This window comes from Oncorhynchus masou, chromosome 2 (genome assembly GCF_036934945.1).
Source record: "Oncorhynchus masou masou isolate Uvic2021 chromosome 2, UVic_Omas_1.1, whole genome shotgun sequence".
Lineage (NCBI taxonomy): Eukaryota > Metazoa > Chordata > Actinopteri > Salmoniformes > Salmonidae > Oncorhynchus > Oncorhynchus masou.
The window spans coordinates 35484723-35504947 of record NC_088213.1 but is presented as its reverse complement, the minus strand read 5'-3'; the positions used below and the strand labels follow the sequence as shown (position 1 = coordinate 35504947).

General features: G+C 45.9%; 1 protein-coding gene across 4 annotated transcripts; it reads left to right on the top strand.

The window, feature by feature from the left end:
* The first annotated feature begins 858 nt into the window (after positions 1–858).
* On the top strand, positions 859–18202 carry LOC135504030 (protein mono-ADP-ribosyltransferase PARP6). Of its 4 annotated transcripts, none has more exons than XM_064922299.1 (23): positions 859–1142; positions 2618–2755; positions 3184–3261; positions 3854–3948; positions 4139–4199; positions 4309–4399; positions 4530–4596; positions 5884–6033; positions 6587–6737; positions 9594–9647; positions 10052–10147; positions 10411–10503; positions 10609–10734; positions 10912–10977; positions 11157–11224; positions 11494–11542; positions 11661–11773; positions 12860–12932; positions 14405–14474; positions 15381–15475; positions 15570–15633; positions 15753–15837; positions 15951–18202. In XM_064922299.1, exons 2-23 carry the CDS (start codon positions 2753–2755, stop codon positions 16051–16053), a joined length of 1851 nt encoding a protein of 616 aa, XP_064778371.1. In that variant the 5' UTR covers positions 859–1142; positions 2618–2752; the 3' UTR covers positions 16054–18202. The 4 variants fall into 4 exon arrangements, with proteins under 4 accessions (XP_064778371.1, XP_064778364.1, XP_064778356.1 ...); XM_064922292.1 differs by having other exon boundaries at positions 9516–9647; positions 10915–10977; XM_064922284.1 differs by having other exon boundaries at positions 9516–9647.
* Positions 18203–20225: the final 2023 nt, after the last annotated feature.

The following is a 20225-nucleotide window of genomic DNA, read 5'->3' as shown; positions in this document are numbered from 1 at the left end:
TTAAAGGGTCTGAATACTTATGTTGAATTCTAAAACCTGTTTTTGCTTTGTCATTATGGGGTGTTGTGTGTAGATTAGTGAGATAATTTTTTAAAATCCATTTTAGAATAAGGCTGTAATGTAACAAAATGTGGAAAAGGTCAAGGGGCCTTAATACTTTCCAAATGCACTGTATGTCCTATATTTGTCTTCAGGCAGAAAATCTTAACAAGGGTCACTGCACTTTGGAATTCCTGCCATAACACATCAGCAAAGAGACAGCACTCCTTACTAAGAGTGGACACCCAGCAGAGCCAGAGCCTAATCTGTCCATTATATTGGTCAGTACTTACCACGACGCAGGGAGCTAACCAGGCTAAACACTGATTAAGACTGTTGCACAGAGGCTAATTGCCATTGTCTCAGATGCTGACTCAGCCACTGTACGATTTCCTAAACAATATGCAGCTCTATAATTGCTATACACACTGCAATACATAAAATACTGTTCCGTTGCTTCTACATTTCATGAGTTAATTAGAATGTGTTTTGTTCCTGAGTATTCACTTTATATATATTTTTTAATTTAATCTTTTAGAGAAGGCGATTTGTGAGCGTAACAGACAGAACGGTCCTAAAATAGTATTAGACAATAGACATGCACTTCTTTCTCAAAAAGTGATTGCTCTGGTAGAGACACAGGCACATACTTAGAAACAGACTCAGAAACACACAGTCATCACAGCACTAACAGGACTGCCATGTTCCTCCATTTTTCTCTCGCCCTTCTCCCCCTTAGCAGAAACACAGTCAGCTGCAAGTCACATGCTCAGCTGCTAGCTCCAACTGAGCATGCTCAGGCCCCTCAGTGTTGTCAGGCAAAAAACAAGACGGCAGTATGAGTCGAGATCTGCAATAGATAAACACAGACATAGAGCAGCCACCGGGAAGCAGAGAGGCTGATGCTGACAGGGAGCGAGAGGGAGGCAGCCATTTTGGCATTTACAATTCTCACTGCTGTTTTTTAAATCATTTTATTTTCATTTTTCATTCAGGGGGGACATAGCAAGGATATAAAAGCAGGTGTTCCCTTTAAGAGGGAAAGGATCAGGACCAAGGACAGCATCCTCCATCTCCATCCTCCATCTCCAGCTCCTGTATAGGTAAGTCAGCCGGAGGAGAGGTGGGGGAGGGGGAAAGCTGCATGCCTCTGCGTGTGTTTAATTCTCATTGAGGGGATGAGGGGAGGGGGTCAGTTTACATCTCCATCAGTATGTGAGATGACAGAGAGAGGCGAGAGGGGGTCAGGACATGGCAATGCAGGCGGGATAGGACAGGAGAGGAGAAGGGGGGGGGGGTGATAATGGTGAGTGGGTTTGGCGGGGTGGGGGGGGCTTTCCAAAAGAGGATTGCTGAACATCCAGGAAATATGGAAAACCATTAATAGCAATAGGACGCATGATAAATACACTATAGTTGAAGTGGAATGTGGTCTCGCTAGAGGCTGTTTCTGGTGAAACAAGATGGCTCAGTTTTGGGGAGAGATGAGGTCGCTGAACTGCTTAAGCACAGAAGAGGAAGGGAGAGAGACAGAGAGAGACAAAGCGTTTCTTCATTTTTATTGACTCATACGTATCTGGTCGAGGAGGCATCGTTGGATTTGTCGTTGACTCTAACAGCCACAGGCTGTGTATGTGTTGTGAGATTATTAGCGGGTTCTGTGTCAACAACCTGTATTCAACTATGAGCATCGTACAGTAGACAGGAGTCCATTACCATGATGTATTGCCCTCAGTGCATGTTGTGCTTAGCTTAGGAGACACAATGTTTGATGTGTTTACATCTGAATGTAAAGATATGGCAGCTGAAATATGTGGAGGGAAGTACGGTATCATCTGGAACACTATTATGCTTTTGTTGGGAGCTGTTAGGAATATATCATAGATTCAGTTTGTAAAAGTACACACCTGGTACCATGTAGCACAGTGATCTCATCCTCTGAGGACATTGTGAGGTCTGAGAGCTTAATGACTGATTATGATTTCTCTGATGAAATATCACCATTTTAGGATGCTGAGAAAATGTCAAAAATGCCCTGAGAGAGATATATCCCTCCCTGGCTTTAACTCCTAATTCGGCCAGGTAAATATTTTGCACAATTTCAATGATTGTTCCTAACAAAGAAGATTCCTAAACTTGAGAGTGCAGGTAACACAATGAAGTGATTTCATCAAATGGACGGTCCTTTCCTTACCTTTTGTACACAGATTGAAAAAGTTAGATGAAGATTCTGTTGAATATTCAGATGACCTAAACATAAAATTGTGCACAAAGCACAAACACGTAAAGCCTCTCTCTCCCACACACTCTCCGTCTTCACTGTGATTAATGGGAGGGTGACAGACGGCTGAAGTGGCTGTTGCTAGGATACATGGCACGGTGGAGTGCAGATGATTGAAAGAAAAAGGGAAAGGAGGCCACCATTAGGAAGTGGCAATGTGGAAAACGTCATTGCATCACTGTTTAGTAAGCTGTGTTTATTAAAGGTAGATGCTTGGTAAAAAAAAAAGCTGAAATAAGAGACATTACTGTAAGATTATTGTTCTTGTTCCTCCTGTCCCTCATGCCAAATGGTTAGGTACCACGGTTTGAGAGGAAGTCCGAGTGACCAGGCCAGACTTCAACCTCAGTCCCTCCACCTACATGGAGCTCAGCTGTTATGGATGGGAGAAGCCTAACCCAGTCTGAGAAACCCCTATGAACAACAGACCCAATGGTGAGACAACTCTTATAACACCATATCCAATGGTAATATCATAGACGTAGTACTGTAGGTCTCTGTTTATCATCAGACTGCAGTTATCATAATAGATACAGTCGGAATGGCTAATGTATGTAGATATTTAATAGATATATAAGTCGTGATGCCTTGCTGTCGATAGCTACTAAGCCAAACAAAAACATAATAGGGAATCGTCGTACATGTTTTACAAATAATGTATTGAATATCTGTGGCTTATTTCATGTCTAGTTGTACTTTGTTTATCCAAATGGATCTCCGTCCATCCCTTTAACGTAACATAAAAAGCTTTATTTTTGAAGTCTTTGAAGAACTGGCAGCTAAATGGACAGAGAGAGAGAAAGGATGGGAGATGGAGGGATAATACCTAGAATGGCGTTTCACATCTGTCTGTATGCCTGCAGGACATCAAAGGCCAGTCCTGGACTGATGAGGAATCAGATGGGGAGAATGAGTCGGAGCAGTTCCTCTATGGGATCCAGGTACCCAGGCCGTCATGACATCCTCCCAGGCCTCCTATCCCTCCCAGAGGGCAAACCGGACAAAATGTCATAATGACATCATTTCAACCAGTTTTGCCCGCTAGGCTCTTTGGTCCAATACAATCAGAATCATCACTTGGGGTCTTCAGAACTCACCGTAGTGGTCCTCAGAAACTGTTATCTTATTACATCAAATCCTATGTGACATACACAATATGTTCATCTTTCAATCAGCTTTTTACAAAAAGTTATCTCTAAAGGCTCGGTTTGAAAGTACTGTAAATTCAGTCTGGTTTTAAAAGCCTATTCTCCATTGGATTCAGACCATCGACCAAGAGATGAGAGCCTGTTTGTCGACACTGATATATGTGTGTGATCACGAGAAAGATAGAAGATCGAACTAGAGATAGAGAGACACACAGATACAGTTCTGTGAGACAGCAGAACTGGAGACTGGCCTTGTACCTTGTCTAATACTACAGTTATTTCATACATGAGTATCAGAGCTAGCTCATATTACTGTAAATGGAGGCTACAGCAGCATCTCCATGGATAATTCAGTGGTCTGACCTGTGCCCCTCCCGGCCTGTAGGGGAGCTGTGCTGCTGACCTGTACCGACACCCCCAACTGGATGCAGACATCGAGGCAGTCAAGGACATCTATACCGACAGTGCTGTCTCTGTCAGGTACTACAGTACACGCACAGTCACCACAGCCAAGTCTGGAAACCAAGACCACTGACTGTTACTATCATGATCAGTAAATACGTTGCTCCAGACAACATCAGACCCACTGAGATGTCAAGTTTCTTAGCATGGAAAAGCTGATCAGTTTATGTGATTATTATCTGTATGTTTGCTATTGTGCTTCTTTCAGAGAGTATGGAACCATTGATGATGTGGACATTGACCTTCAGATTAACATCAGTTTCTTGGATGTAAGTTTAAATTTTATTTTCTATGGGCATTCCAGTATTACAATTCATCATAGTAGACAGTGTATGTGTATATCATACGTGTGTGTGTTTGTGTATGTGTTTGTTCCAGGAGGAGGTGGCAACAGCCTGGAAGGTCATCCGAACAGAGCCCATCATTCTGAGACTGCGCTTCTCTCTCTCGCAGTACCTAGATGGACCGGGTGAGCAGAGCCCCAGTGGCTGTGCATGTGTGTGTGTGTGTGTGCATGCGTTTGCCTGCCTGTGTTTGTGTAATCAGAGCTGAGTTCTTCACTCCTATGTGTTGCATAATAATGAGTCATCTATTCTCAGAACCATCAGTGGAGGTGTTCCAGCCCTCCAATAAAGAGGGCTTCAGCCTGGGCCTGCAGCTCAAGAAGTGAGTCCTACTCGAGTCACATGCCACTCAGCACGATTCCTCACATTCTGGTTCAGAGAGCCAATCCATGGGTCCTACGCTAATGTCACAAGATTTCCACCATTTTCAATGACACCTATACAACTTCTACTATCTATGCAAAAGTATGTGGACGCCCCTTCAGCCACACCCATTGCTGACAGGTGTATAAAATCGAGCACACCGCCATGCAATCTCCATAGACAAACATTGGCAGTAGAATGGCCTTACTGAAGTGCTCAGTGACATTCAATTGTCTGCCCTAGAGAGCTGCCCTGGTCAGCTGTAAGTGCTGTTATTGTGCAGTGGAAATGTCTACGAGCAATAGTGACTCAGCCGCGAAGTGGTAGGCCACAGAATGGGACCACAGAACCGAACCGCCGAGTGCTGCGTGTAGCGCGTAAAAATTGTCTGTCCTCGTTTGCAACACTCATTATTTGAGTTCCAAACTGCCTCTGGAAGCAATGTCAGCACAAGAACTGTTCGTCAGGAGTTTCATGAAATGGTTTCCATGGCCAAGCAGATGCAAACAAGTCTAAGATCACCATGCGCAATTACAATTGTCGACTGGAGTGGTGTAAAGCTCGCCACCATTGGACTCTGGAGCAGTGGAAACGTGTTTTCTGGAGTGATGAATCACAGGAGATCTGCCAGGAGAGCCCTACCTCCCCGAATGCACAGGTCCAAATGTAAAGTTTGAAGGAGGAGGAATAATGGTCTGGGGCTGTTTTTCAGGGTTCTGGTTAGGCCCCTTAGTTCCAATGAAGGGAAACTTAACGCTACAGCATCCACAATTCTGTGCTTCCAATTTTGTGGCAACACTTTGGGAAGGCCCTTTCCTGTTTCAGCATGGCAATGCCCCTGTGCCCAAAGCAAGGTCAATACAGAAATGTTTTTTCTAGATCGGCGTGGAAGAACTTGACTGACCTCAACCCCACCGAATACCTTTGGGATGAATTGGAGAACCGATTGCGAGCCAGGCATTATCGCCCAATATCAGTGCCCGATCTCACTAATTCTCAATGTGGTTGAATGCAAGCAAGTCCCCTCAGCAATGTTCCAACAAGACTGTAGGCTGTTATAGCAGAAAGGGGGGACCAACTCCATATTAATGCCCATTATTTTGGAATGAGATGTTCGACGAGTAAGTGTCCACATACTTTTGGTCATGTAGTGTATATTATGTACCTAAATGTCCAGTAGTCAATGACATCTGCTAATTTCGTCCGAATTCAGTGATTGTGACTGGTTGTGCTGTCTGCCCTGTAGGATCCTGAGTACGTTCACATCCCAGCAGTGGAAGCACCTCAGTAATGAGTTCCTGAAGGCCCAGCAGGAGAAGAGACACAGCTGGTTCAAGGCCGGGGGAACCATTAAGAAGTTCCGCGCAGGACTCAGCATCTTCTCTCCCATCCCCAAGTATGGCTCCTATTACAGCTTCTAGTACTAGTACTTCTAGTACTGAAAATGTAGAAAATTGGCAATCAAAGTTAACGTTTTATCACGGGGACCATGTTATTTTTGGGAAGCCTATTTGAGTTTGGACATATAAAGTTTGTGTGTGTAAACTATTTTAAGGACATTTTCCCGAACTCACTTCACTCGAGGGAGCTCACGCGCAGATCAAATACAACACAGGCACTCCAATAAAGGTGTACACATGTCCTAGATTGCTAGATAATGGAGGTGTTTTAACCAGGTTATGCTTTTACTTTGCTTGACCTTACGCAGATTAAGATAATCAGAGTAAGGTGTTTACATGACTAGTGCCAAACTAGTATTTGCCATAATCAGCTTTATATCAGATTATTAGTGTGCATGTAAACATACTCACTAATTAGTTGCTCTGAACTTTCGTGTTTGTATAAGTTTCTTCCATAGGTGTCTGAATGACTGTCTGTATGTGTATGTGCTGTATACTTCCAGGTCTATCCATTGATGGTCTCTGGGTTGTGTGTCTGTGTGTTCCCAGGTCCCCCAGCTTCCCTCTGATCCAGGACACGGTTCTGAAGGGGAAGCTGAGTGTTCCAGAGCTGAGGGTGACCCGGCTCATGAATCGCTCTATCTCCTGCACCATGAAGAACCCCAAGGGGGAGCTGTTCAGCTACCCCCCCAACAGCCAGGTCGGAGGTCACCTCCCCTCACCATCACCATCACACACCCCTCTCCTGACTGGCCCTCTTACCCCTATACACATCAGCACAGACAACACAATATGTATTTATTTTTTATTTATTACGTTGATTTGGACAACAGTAACATACATCTCAGAAGTGAGAAGTGATGCATTGTACCAGATTTAGCTAACAGCTAACTTACATCTGCAGTCCCCGGGCAGGTGAACATATAAACATGGAAACATTGTATGCAAAAGGACAACAAACATGCGTCAGACATGTTCAAAACAGCAGTCAGGACATACAGACACGTTTCAAAACAGAGGTCAAGACAATACAGGTAAAAGTCAAGTCCACATAAAACACAAATCACACTGCGTTGCGTGCACAATTATGAGGCAAATTGTATTCCTCAGGATAAATGTTATTGTTGAACAGACAGAATGCTCTCAGTCAATCCAAAATGTTATTGAACCTCCAACCTGAACGTTTAACAAAGGAAAAGTGAGTTTTGTCTTTCTCAGGGAAATATGTGTGCATAATTATTATGCAACTATTAGAGTGCACAATTATTAGGCAACTAATTTACAAAATGTATTTCTCCCAATTCACTTGTTTATTCTCAATTTTTAGAGTAAGTGTAAAAAATAAGTAACACAAAATGACAATTAAATAACATTTTGGGTCTTTCAAAAATATTCAGTGACCAATATAGCCACCGTTCCATCCATGGAGCCTGTAAGATTCTTGATCTGTTCATGATCAACTTTCGCTGAAGCAGCAACCACAGCCTCCCAAATTCTGTTCAAAGAGGCCCACAAGTTCTCAATAGCATTTAAGTCAGGTGAGGAAGGGGACCAGATTATTATTCGGGCATCTATGAGGCCCTTGCTGGCTAGCCAAGCAGTGGAGTACGTGGATGCATGTGATGGAGCATTGTCCTGCATAAAGATCATGGCCTTCCTGAATACTGAGGACTTCTTCCTGTACCACTGCTTGAAGAAAGAATGTTCCAGAAACTGGCAGTAGGCTTAGGTGTTGAGTTTCAGTCCATCTTCATCCCAAAAAGGTCCATCTACCTCATCCTTAATGATAGCAGCCCATACCAGTACCCCTCCTCCACCTTGCTGGCGCCTGACTCAAAGTGGTGCCCTGTGTCCATTACTGATCCAGCCACGGGCCCATCCATCTGGTACATCAAGAGTCACTCTCATTTCATCTGTCCATAAAACCCGAGAAAAATCTGTCTTCAGGTGTTTCTTTGCCCAATCTTGACGCTTCAACTTGTGAATCTTATTCAGTGGTGGTGGTGTTTCAGCCTTCTTGACCTTGGCCATGTCTCTGAGCACCTGACACCTTGTACTTCTGGTAGGTTTCAGTTCTGGAATATGGTGGCACTGGAGGATAATGGGGTCCTGGTAGCTTGACGTTTAATTCTTCTCAGTTCTGGAATATGGTGGCACTGGAGGATAATGGGGTCCTGGTAGCTTGACGTTTAATTCTTCTCAGTTCTGGAATATGGTGGCACTGAAGGCTAATGGGTTCCTGGTAGCTTGACGTTTAATTCTTCTCAGTTCTGGAATATGGTGGCACTGAAGGCTAATGGGTTCCTGGTAGCTTGACGTTTAATTCTTCTCAGTTCTGGAATATGGTGGCACTGAAGGCTAATGGGTTCCTGGTAGCTTGACGTTTAATTCTTCTCAGTTCTGGAATATGGTGGCACTGAAGGCTAATGGGTTCCTGGTAGCTTGACGTTTAATTCTTCTCAGTTCTGGAATATGGTGGCACTGAAGGCTAATGGGTTCCTGGTAGCTTGACGTTTAATTCTTCTCAGTTCTGGAATATGGTGGCACTGTAGGATAATGGGTTCCTGGTAGCTTGACGTTTAATTCTTCTCAGTTCTGGAATATGGTGGCACTGAAGGATAATGGGTTCCTGGTAGCTTGACGTTTAATTCTTCTCAGTTCTGGAATATGGTGGCACTGAATGCTAATGGGTTCCTGGTAGCTTGACGTTTAACTCTTCTCAGTTCTGGAATATGGTGGCACTGAAGGCTAATGGGTTCCTGGTAGCTTGACGTTTAATTGTCCGGTGGTCACGCCTCCATAGTTTAACTATTTCAAGAGTGTTGCTTCCGTCTGAAAGGCATTTTACCATTTTTGACTTTTCAGTCTCAGTTACATCTCTTTTTTGGCCCATTTTACCTTCGGTAATGAAGCTGCCTAATAATTATACCTTGACATAAGGGATTATTCACTTCCGCCACACCCTCCCTCATTACACAAATACATATCACCTGAAAATGATTCAATCCAATAAGCATTCAAGTTTATATGTTTCGGAGTTGGAGAATGTGCTTAGAAATAATGATAAGATAAGAACACTCACTTGCCTAATAATTGTGCACGCAGTGTATTGCACAGAGCCCAATTATAGCACCTCACGAAATTGCACATGTGTGTTTTGATGGATATTCTATTGCATTAAAAACGTCACTGTGACCGTACAGCTAGCTAGAACAGTCAAACACAATACATCATCCATATCAGAAAGTGCATGAATTCAGAGCATTACTCGTAACAAACAAATATTTCCCCATTCTATTATCCACACTATCTAATTGTTTTCTCGCTTTGAACTACCTGACAACTTTGAATGTTCCCCTCCCCGAACCAACACACCTACAGTACTGTACCTACCTTCCTTCCTGAGCCTCTCCCTACCCATACCTGACCATGGCTGGCGCCGTGTCCCATAATGCCTTGTCTTCACTGTATCCATCAGACTGTGGCTGTCCCGGCGGCCAGGGCCCCAGCGCAGATTACCACGAGGCAGCTGATTGAATTGTTTTTCTCATCCCAGGCGGGCGGACACTGCAAGAACATCCCTACCTTGGAGTATGGCTTCTTAGTACAGGTAGATAAGACCTCAATGACAAAGCTAGGGCCCTAAATAGGCTTTAGGTTCACTCTGAACGTCCTTCCAAAACAACTCCAAAGCACAAACACTGATAGGACTATCAAGGGTCAATCACACGTACAGGAGTTAGAGGACATGTGCTTAAAGAAGGGCTCCACCTCTGTTTCTTTGATTCAAGAAAGTTGAAATGAGGAAGTGTTTTATCTATCAAATTATTTTAGATTCAATGTATTTAATGTGCCCGTGTATGATGGGTTTGTTTCAACCCTGGGTAAAGTGACAGACTAAAGCGTTGATAAGAGGCCCAGTCAGCTGATGATGTCATCATAGGATAGTGATATATGGTGCTGGAGGAGAGGAGGGAGTGATTGGCAGGAAAACCATGTTTTGCCCCCTGACAGATAATGAAATACTCGGAGCAGAGGATCCCCACTCTCAATGAGTACTGTGTGGTCTGTGACGAGCAGCACGTCTTTCAGAACGGATCCATGTTGAAGGTAGACCACATTTAAAAAAAACATTCAGTGTGAAGTGAACGTTAAAATGGAAACGTTTCAATTCAGTTATGAGCAAGTTTCTTTGTTTCACTCAGATAGATGTTTGTGTGTGTGTGTGTGTGTGTGTGTGTGTGTGTGTGTGTGTGTGTGTGTGTGTGTGTGTGTGTGTGTGTGTGTGTGTGTGTGTGTGTGTGTGTGTGTGTGTGTGTGTGTGTGTGTGTGTGTGTGTGTGTGTGTGTGTGTGTGTGTGTGTGTGTGTGTAGCCAGCTGTGTGCACTAGAGAGCTGTGTGTGTTCTCCTTCTACACTCTGGGTGTGATGTCAGGAGCAGCAGAGGAGGTGGCCACTGGAGCAGAGGTGACTACCTGACTAACAACACACACACTTTCTCTATCCCCCTGTCTGGTCTGTCTGTCCCTGTCTATGTGGTGATAATTGATGGGCTTTCATGTTGATCCCTAGGTGGTGGATCTGCTGGTGGCTATGTGTCGGGCTGCTCTGGAGTCTCCTCGTAAAAGCATCATCTTTGAACCCTACCCCTCTGTGGTCGACCCCAACGACCCCAAGACTTTGGCCTTCAACCCAAAGGTTACTGCTGTTGCTGTGGTTACACACCACAATACATGTTGTCTGGTATATGTGATAACATTCTAGAACATTACTTTGGGCTCATTGAATGGGTTGTAGGTATTAATCCAATGTTTTTCTCTCTCCCTGTCCTTCTGACGCCTGTCTCTGTGGCTCCATCTTGCTCCCTGGTCACAGAAGAAGAACTATGAGAGATTGCAAAAAGCACTGGACAGTGTCATGTCAATCCGCGAGATGACCCAGGTACTGAGGCTGGGGGAGGCTGGGATGAAGGAATGGCAGTCCTGTGCTGGACTTGGGCTGTGAAAAGAGACTTTATATGTGTTGTGTTGTGTTGAATCGTCTCCTTGTCATATTTAGATCTGGTAGTCTAGTGACGAAAGGATAGTGGGGTCTGAAATAATGAAAGCTGTCTTTTCCAGGGTTCATATCTGGAGATTAAGAAACAGATGGACAAACTGGACCCCCTGGCTCACCCTCTACTGCAGTGGTAGGTAGAAGGTCTCTAATTACACCTCCTGCAATCTAGACCTCCAACCTTGTTCTGCCTCTTTCACTAACCTGTTTTTCTTCTCCCCGCCCTCTCTCCTCCCTCTCTCTCTCTCTCTCTCCTCCCTCTCTCTCTCCCCCTCTCCCCCCCCCCCCCTCTCTCTCTCTCTCTCTCCCTCTCCCTCTCCCTCTCTCTCTCTCTCTCTCTCTCTCTCTCTCTCTCCCTCCCTCTCTCTCTCCCTCTCTCTCTCTCCCTCTCTCCTTCTCTAGGATCATATCCAGTAACCGATCCCATATCGTCAAGCTGCCTCTGAGCAGGGTATGAATAACACAGATCTCTGGTGTCTGCTCTTCCTCGTAACTGTTGCCGTGTGTTCTCCACTACATGATTCTCTATTCTCTCTCTCCTTCCCTCCGTCTCTCTCTCTCTCCTATAGCAACTGAAGTTCATGCACACATCCCACCAGTTCCTATTACTCAGCAGCCCGCCTGCCAAGGAGGCACGCTTTCGCACGGCCAAGAAGCTCTACGGCAGCACCTTTGCCTTCCAGTGAGTCTTCCTCTCTCTCCCCTAAGGGTGCCACTCCCCTGTAGTGGTCCCATATACAGTATATGGCAGCACCAACCTCCCCTTAACCATAGACTCCCACATACAGAATAGGTACTATGTTTTATTAAGTTTGAGATAACTTTATTCGTAAATTGTACACAAAGTCCAACCGAAATGTATCCCATCCCCTCCCAAAGACACTCAAACATACAGGTTGGAGAGGTTGGAGCAGGGTTTTTGCCACACTGTTGTTGTGGGTGGTTAAGTGCCTTGCTCAAGGGTACAATGGCAGGCAACGCATTTAGGATTAGATACCCGCATCCTCCGGTTGCCTGCTCACTTCCACACCGATTTTAATTTTCCCATCAGACTCAGGATTCAAACTGGTAACCCTCCGGTTGCTGGGTCGCCTCTCTAACTGCTAGGCTACCTGCCGCCCGGTCTTATAGACAGAGACAACACATAATATAGTCCCACATAGCTGGTAGTTACAGCATCCACCAGCTGACGGCACAGTGAGCAGACACCACACCCTGTTTTCCCAGCAGTACTGGGTCCCTGATGTAGAGACATCAGCGTGAGCAACAGACAGAGTCAGACAGCCATGCCGAAAGGCACGAAGCAGAAGCATGCATGGGACTATCTCAAAGCAATCAGAACTGTCTCAGTCCCTCAGGGAGCTAGCTGAATTAAATTAAATTAGATTTCTGAGCTGTTCTTGTGCTGTAGGTCCTCGGCCATCCTGCTGTTTTTAGCAAACAAACATGGCAAGTTTAGAAAATGTGAGAAAATAGAATTACTATCCCATACAATCAGCCAAAAACACAGTGGAAACAGACTTATTGCATTACCAATAAGATGTAGATATCTCACGGGCATGAATGCTTTACTCGAGGTACAGTATAACAATCTGTCCATAAATGGTTTGCATGCAAAAGTGGAAATAATTCCGTTTTGAACGATCTCTGCACAGCGTTGTTGGAGCCTTTAGAAAGCACTGGCCACACATAAGAGGCCCTGTTTGAGGAAGAAGTGTTCAGTATTCACAGCTCTCCTTATCTCTCTCTCTCCCTGCACCTGCTCTAGTGGTTCCCATATAGAGAACTGGCACTCCGTTCTGAGAAATGGACTAGTCAATGCCTCTTATACCAAACTGCAGGTATGTAGATCCAGCAGTTGGCTGAACTAAGACGCATCCTCCCTTGGACAGAGCCTGTCTGTCCTCCTCACACACAGTGCAGGTTGGCTGTCCAGCTGATCCATTTTGACAGTAACGGATGCCAGGTTTCTCTCTCATTGTATTGTCAGGCCCACCGGTAATTTTCCCTTGGCATATGTCGAGCACTTCCTGTTTCCTGCTCTGACAGCAGTGGACGCCACGCCTCTTCCTGTCCTGATAGATTGGCGGAGGGGCTGTGTTGTCTGCTGGGGGGCTGGGGGTTACCAGTCGGCCTGGCAGGAGGCGTGGCTGCCTGGGTAGACCACTAAGAGCACTGAGTAGACTAGGTCAGAGGTTGCGACTGCTGCCCCACCCCATGTCTGTTTCGCTATGAGGATCCACAGAGTGGGTGAGTAGGTGAGTGGGTGAGGGATCCAAGGAAGGTTAGTAACGGTCATCACCTATACTGTGTCTCTTATTTACCTCTATGCTGATCCTAATGATGTTTAATATGTACGGTATATGGCTGAACCTCCTGGTAGTTCAAGACCCTGTACAAGACATTAAACCACATGCATGGCAAACTATTTTTATGTCTATAGACTCTTAGGTTCATAATGTATGCACCTTTGAAACACGCCATCTCGCTCCTTCCTGTTATTATATTATGCCTTATGCATGGGAGAAGTCAGCAGGGTGTTTGTTGTCAGTGAGTGGTTTATTATGAGCATATTACAGTATTAGAACCTTTGTTGTTAGATCTTTGAAGACGCGTCTTTCATCCCCTTGTTCTGCATCCCTCGCGCTCCCTCTCCCTCCTCCTCACCTTGAGCGTTTGTTTGTTCATTCTCTCAACCCCTTCAGCTTGCACAGCAAATCTCATTGTGTCTCTGTCTCCTGGCCCTCGTTCTGTTTTCCAAACTCAGGAGGGATTCTTCTTTCTCCATCCAGTTCACCCTCCACTCTCACAAAGTAATTCTGTGGGTGTCACCTCTCCACTGGAGCTGAAACCCCCTCAGCTCTGCCATGGATGTCCATCAAACATTCCCCGTCTTCTTCATCCTCCTCCTCCTCCTCACCTTGTTCGGTCGCCGTGCGTTCTGATGCAGCTCCATGTCCTTATGGATGATTTACATGAATGTTCAACACAAGACTTCAACATGGACATTTGTTACCTCACCTCAACATCTTATGAGGTCTCAGTGGGTAGTGGAACAGGAGACTATGGGGTCCAACAATAGTCAATGTATTGCACTTTAGGCAGGTGTCTTTTCTCTATTGCACTTCACCTGGTGGTGTCTCTCGTGTGTGTGTGTGTGTGTGTGTGTGTGTGTGTGTGTGTGTGTGTGTGTGTGTGTGTGTGTGTGTGTGTCTCTGAGTGTATGTTCCTCTGGCAGTGTGTCTTTGAGTGTGTGCGTGTGTGGTGCTGGTGGGCTCTCAGTGATTCTTCCCCTTGCTCTTTTCAATGCAAGCTGCATGGTGCAGCCTATGGAAAGGGTATCTATCTCAGCCCCATCTCCAGCATTTCCTTTGGATACTCAGGTAGGAAGCCAAGGCCTGCTCTCTCTCTCTCCTCTCTATCTCTCTCTCTCTCTGTCTCTCTCTCTTTCTCTCTCTCTCTCTCTGTCTCTCTCTCTGTCTCTCTGTCTCTCTATCTCTCTGTCTCTCTCTCTCTCTCTCTCTCTCTCTCTCTCTCTCTCTCTATCTTGCTGTCTTTCTCTCTCTGTCTCTCTGTCTCTCTCTCTGTCTCTCTGTCTCTTTCTCTCTCTGTCTCTCTATCTCGCTGTCTTTCTCTCTCTGTCTCTCTCTGTCTCTCTTTCTATCACTCTATCTCTGTCTGTCTGTCTGTCTGTCTGTCTGTCTGTCTGTCTGTCTGTCTGTCTGTCTGTCTGTCTGTCTGTCTGTCTGTCTGTCTGTCTGTCTGTCTTTGTCTTTCTCTCTCTCTCTCTCTCTCTCTCTCTCTCTGTCTCTCTGTCTCTCGCTCTCTGTCTCTGTCTTTTTCTCTGTCTCTCTCACCCCTCGTCCTTCAAATTGTTGGTTGTGTCTGCTCTGTTCAGCTGACTTGTCTCTGTCTCTGGTACAGTCCATCTTCATCTTTGGGTTGGTTTCACCTACCTGTGCTGTCCCTGCACTACATTGTCCTGTGTGTCCACTGTGGGGCTGCTGGTCTGGTCTGTATGTGTCTGGCTCGGTGCATTGCATATCACACCGTGCTGTGATCATGTAGTCATCTGATATCATCTAGTTTTGTGTGCATGTGTGTCTAGGTCTAACTGGGTAAGCAAGCAGCCATCTTTAAGTAAGGTTGAGCAATACCCTGACCCTATGCCATCCTCACCTGTTGTTCCATCAACAGAACTCAACGTATGTTCAGCTGTTGACATGTTCTCAACATCCTGTACAGCTCTGACCAGCTTTGCGTTTGTTCCCTTCCGTGTGTGTGTTCAGGGATGGGTAAAGGACAGCACCGCATGCCCACCAAAGATGAGCTGGTGCAGCGTTACAACCGAATGAATACCGTTCCACAGGTGCAGTGTCTGATGGTAAGAGACACGTAGGACTTCCCACCATTTCCCCTGTTGATACGTGTCTGAGCATGACATCATCATGACATCATCGTGTTGACTGCCTCCACAGAGCCGTCCTCTCCAGTCAAGGTTTCTCCAGAGCCGGAATCTAAACTGCATTGCCCTTTGTGAAGGTAAATACTGTACCACATGAAATGTATAGACGAGCGTGGTCAATTTGAGACATTGTTCTTGGTCGTGTTGTGGTGTGTTTTGTTAACCCCTTCCATGTCTCGCTGTCTGCCTGTCTCAGTGATCACGTCCAAGGACCTGCAGAAGCACGGCAACATCTGGGTGTGTCCTGTGTCCGACCACGTTTGCACGCGCTTCTTCTTCGTGTGAGTAACACGACTCTTATCGTTCCCCTAGAAATCTACGTGACGCACAGCAAGACAGGCAGCTAACAGGCGCATCGTTTCATCCGATGTGAACGGTCACCTCTGTGTTGCAGGTACGAGGACGGCCAGGTGGGAGATGCCAACATCAACACCCAGGAGCCCAAGGTGCAGAAGGAGATCATGCGTGTGATCGGCACTCAGATCTACTCCAGCTAATGGAGGCTCCCCGGAGCCCTTGGAGGAACAGGTCGGTACTGAAGATATAAATACAGACAGACATTTGGGAGACACAAACTCAGACCAGATGAGGGAGGTTGATGATCTTTACGCCTCATATCTACAGTCTCGTTCTCTTTCCTCACTTTATATTCCAAAAGCTTTCTGTTCTCACTGTGTAACAGTTCCTCCTTTGTGCTCCAGTGAGCCACACCCATGGGCTAGATAGTGCTGGAGAACACAGGGATGAATGAAGGAAACCTTAGCTGGACTGGTTTGCCACACACACACACCCGCACTCTGAGCGCACGAACACACTCACTTCCCTTTCAGCTCCCTGGTCTCTCATTTCCTCCTGAGCCACTGTCAAGTCTCATCCACTCTCTTTTATCAGCTGCAAATGTGAGAATCCTTTGGACTATGTATCTATATTCATCAGTTCTCATTGTGGATATCTAGAAGAAGAACAACGAGTCATGTTTAGTTTATTACACCCCCCCCTGTGGGTGTTGATTGGTGGATCTACATGCATGTAGAAGTTTGTTGTTTTATTGTGTTTGTTGTAGGCATTATCTCAGTGATCCGTTTATTTCCTATTCTTTGACTAATGACATAAATTTACGGGCCAAGATGCAATTATCTCCCGGGTCAAAGCAGTCAAACTGAGAGAGGGACCTGAAGCCCTCTGGTTGAGTAACATGGTCGTATGTTGCACAGGACAATCCATCACACGTTAATATTGTTACCAGTCTTGTCAGGAGAGACTAGTCACAGACAGACACAGCCACAGCCTGCTCCCTCTGTTCTCCTGACGTTTCATTTAGGGAAATTAGACCGGAGAGTCAAAATGATGACACAGAGAGTACTGGTGCCCCCTAGACTGCTGAATCTGAGAGAGCATGATGCAAAACCCATAGCAACACTCTTCTTCGAGAAATCACACTGACAAGAGGAGCTGTTCTGCCATGGCCATAGACTTATCTTTGTGACTTGATCCATAAAGTACAGTCCATCCCACTCTGAGAGACTAGGGCTGTGACCCCAGGTGAATCCATGCCCGACAGCACACTATCCCTCCCTACTCAGAGATATAATACATGGAGTTATTATATGGCTATGGCCCTACAAACAGGACACTGGATGTTGTTGTGCTTTACTTACATATTTACGGTTTACCTTGGGGAACGGCAACCCTGTGTATAATTTACCCTGTTTATCAATTAGCTGTATGTATGTGTGGGTTATTTGTAATTTCTGTACAATCGTACATTATACTGGACATTGCACTTATTCAACATTTGCCTAGCCCAGATAAAATGAATGTTCTCTCTCTCTCTCTCTCTCTCTCTCTCTCTCTCTCTCTCTCTCTCTCTCTCTCTCTCTCTCGCTCTCTCTCTCTCTCTCTCTCTCTTTTCTTTCTCTCTTTCTCTCTCTCTCTCTCTCTCTCTCTCTCTGTCTCTCTTTCTCTCTCTCTCTCTGTCTCTCTTTCTCCCTTCTCTCTCTTTCTCTCTCTCTCTCTCTCTCTCTCTCTTTCTCTTTCTCTCTCTTTCTCTCTCTCTTTCTCTCTCTCTCTCTTTCTCTCTCTCTCTCTCTCTCTCTCTCTCTCTCTCTCTCTCTCTCTCTCTCTCTCTCTCAGACTGTCTCAAGGTCTACCTGTCTAGTGTGTAGAAAGATAGTGAACCACAGAAAGATTAAACTAAACTACTAAATGTCCCTTATGGTGAAATGTCTTCACGAGGACATGCATACTGAACATGACTTGGCAATAGGTGCTGGGTACAAATGCAGAGCGTCGTTGGTGTTGAACAACAACAACAAGAGTGTATTGTAAATGTAAATATGGACCAGAGAAGGAGAAATGTACTGTTGGGAGAGAAATGACTCTTATCTGCACAAGTCAAGTATTGTTTGTCGAGATGAAAGGACTGGGGGAAACACCTTACCCAGTCTTCACTATCCAGTGCTCCTTCTGGCTGCGGTGTGTAGGGCCCGTTGACAGCTGATACCTATCGTCCCCCCATTAAGAGTGACTGTATTCAGATCCCTATCTGTTCTTGTCCCTCTCTGTCAGTGGTGTGTTCATGATGGTGACGACGATGGAAAGATATGATGAAAGGAATGAATAAAGATTTTTGCACAATTTTAATAATTGCCTCCTTTTCTTTCCGTAATGTTTAGAGAGTCGTTGATTGTGTTGTGGAGCGGAAAGGGTGTCGTTACCGTACGACGTTACATGAAAATATGCACTGGTGTCTCGTAGACTGCAGGGGGCGTCCTCGCTCCGTGTGATTACCCAGATGTGATGACTGTCCACCATGCCAACTGTTGAAGCAGTGTGTCTCTACTGTGAGGATCAATGGCAGTTTTATTAAACATCGAACTTCATCGATGAAAAATGACATTTATAGGCTAAAGCCACTCCGGTGTACAGGTGCATCTGGTGTACATCTGGTGTGCATCTGGTGTACAGGTGCATCGTGGTGATGCCAATAATTGTGGGATTTGGTCAGTCGAATGCATTAACAGGAGACCTGTTTGTTGTGCTTGGTGTTGGTAGGTAGGTGCTCAGATGATGTCAGCAGGGAGCACTTTTCCCTCATAGAGAGGGGTTGTTAAGACCTGTTCTCCAGCCAAATTCCCACTCTGACTCTCTAAATCTGACCGTAGAAACCGACTGAGCCCAGCGCTGCCACTCCACTGCAAAACTCTAAAATGATGGGTTTTTTGGCACCAAAATGGCGACTGCGTCTCACAAGTGGTGAATGTGGAGAGAGAGAGAGCATTGAAGTACTACAGTGAAGTACTTACAGACCCTTGAAAGGCACTTAATGTGTGTATTTGCGGGCACAGTAATTGAGCCCCTCCCTTTCATATTGACCCATTTGACAAGCGCTGTGTTCGGGGCCTTGTGTTTGAGTGAAATGTGTATGGTTCCCATGCTGCTGTGATCTTACACATGCTGCGTCACGTTGGACACATGCCCTGGGTTTGGCTCGTCCCGTCAGCAGTAAGGCCAGTTGGCTGTTAGCTCAGAGCCCAGAGTGTGACTGTGCTGGCCTGCTGTAATACAACAACCATCCACTGTGGGGAGCTCTGGTGTCGCTCACCTCAGAACCCTCCTCTGTCTCTCTACCTCGCTCTCCCTACCTGCCAGAGACACATACTCACACATGCACACACATGCACACACATGCACACGCACACACACACACACACACATCAGATCACACAGACACTGGTTGTTTAGTTTAGTGGGATAAAAAGGTGGTGATGTGAGACGTGAGGGCAGGCAGAGGGTTAGTAGAGGTGTCTGGCCCTCTCGTCGGCGTCGGCGGCACGGTCAGCTCTCTGCCCCTCCCATACCTGTGTAATCAGTGTGACCGTTTGATTCCCGCACAAAAGGAGCAATTAAGGGGAGTTGTTTAATCACCCACACTTTTATTGAGCTCGGGGGTTCTTCGCTTGCAGCTCCAGCCCCCTGTCTGCAGTGGCGGCAGACAGGAGTGACAGAGGAGGTTGCCGGTTTAACAGGGCGCTAAGGGTTTCCTCCCAGTCAGACTCTATATGTCTACGCTACTTGCACTCTGGTGCAGGGGGGACAATGGACAGACATTCACACGCACACACACACACACACACACACACACACACACACACACACACAGAGTTTGGTTAATAGTTACATGTTAATAGTTACATGTACAGGGTTGCAGGTGTGATTGCAGGGTACAGTGCAATCACACACACACACACACACACACACACACACACACACACACACACACACACACACACACACACACACACACACACACACACACACACACACACACACACACACACAAGCCCAAAGACCAGCCCAAAGACACTGCATTACACAAGGAGCAACCAGTACAGTTCCCTTAGAAACCCTATCAATGTTCAGATTGAATTGATGGCTTTTACTTGGTAACGTGTGTGTGTGTGTGTGTGTGTGTGTGCGTGTGCGTGTGCGTGTGCGTGTGCGTGTGCGTGTGTGTGTGTGTGTGTGTGTGGATTTAAATGATTGGGCTGTTGCACTTTTCCCCTGTCTATTCCCTGAGGGGGAGTGTGAGGTGAGAAGGGGACATGTTGCTTTAAAATGTCACAAACTGGGAGTGAACAGCACCACTGTGCATATCGACCCAGAGAGA

Excerpts from the sequence above, each read along its gene's own strand:
- LOC135504030 (XM_064922284.1), top strand. Across the intron at positions 10,148-10,410 it reads AGAACGGATCCATGTTGAAG|CCAGCTGTGTGCACTAGAGA; the intron begins GTAGACCACATT and ends GTGTGTGTGTAG. Across the intron at positions 15,476-15,569 it reads CACAGGTGCAGTGTCTGATG|AGCCGTCCTCTCCAGTCAAG; the intron begins GTAAGAGACACG and ends CTGCCTCCACAG.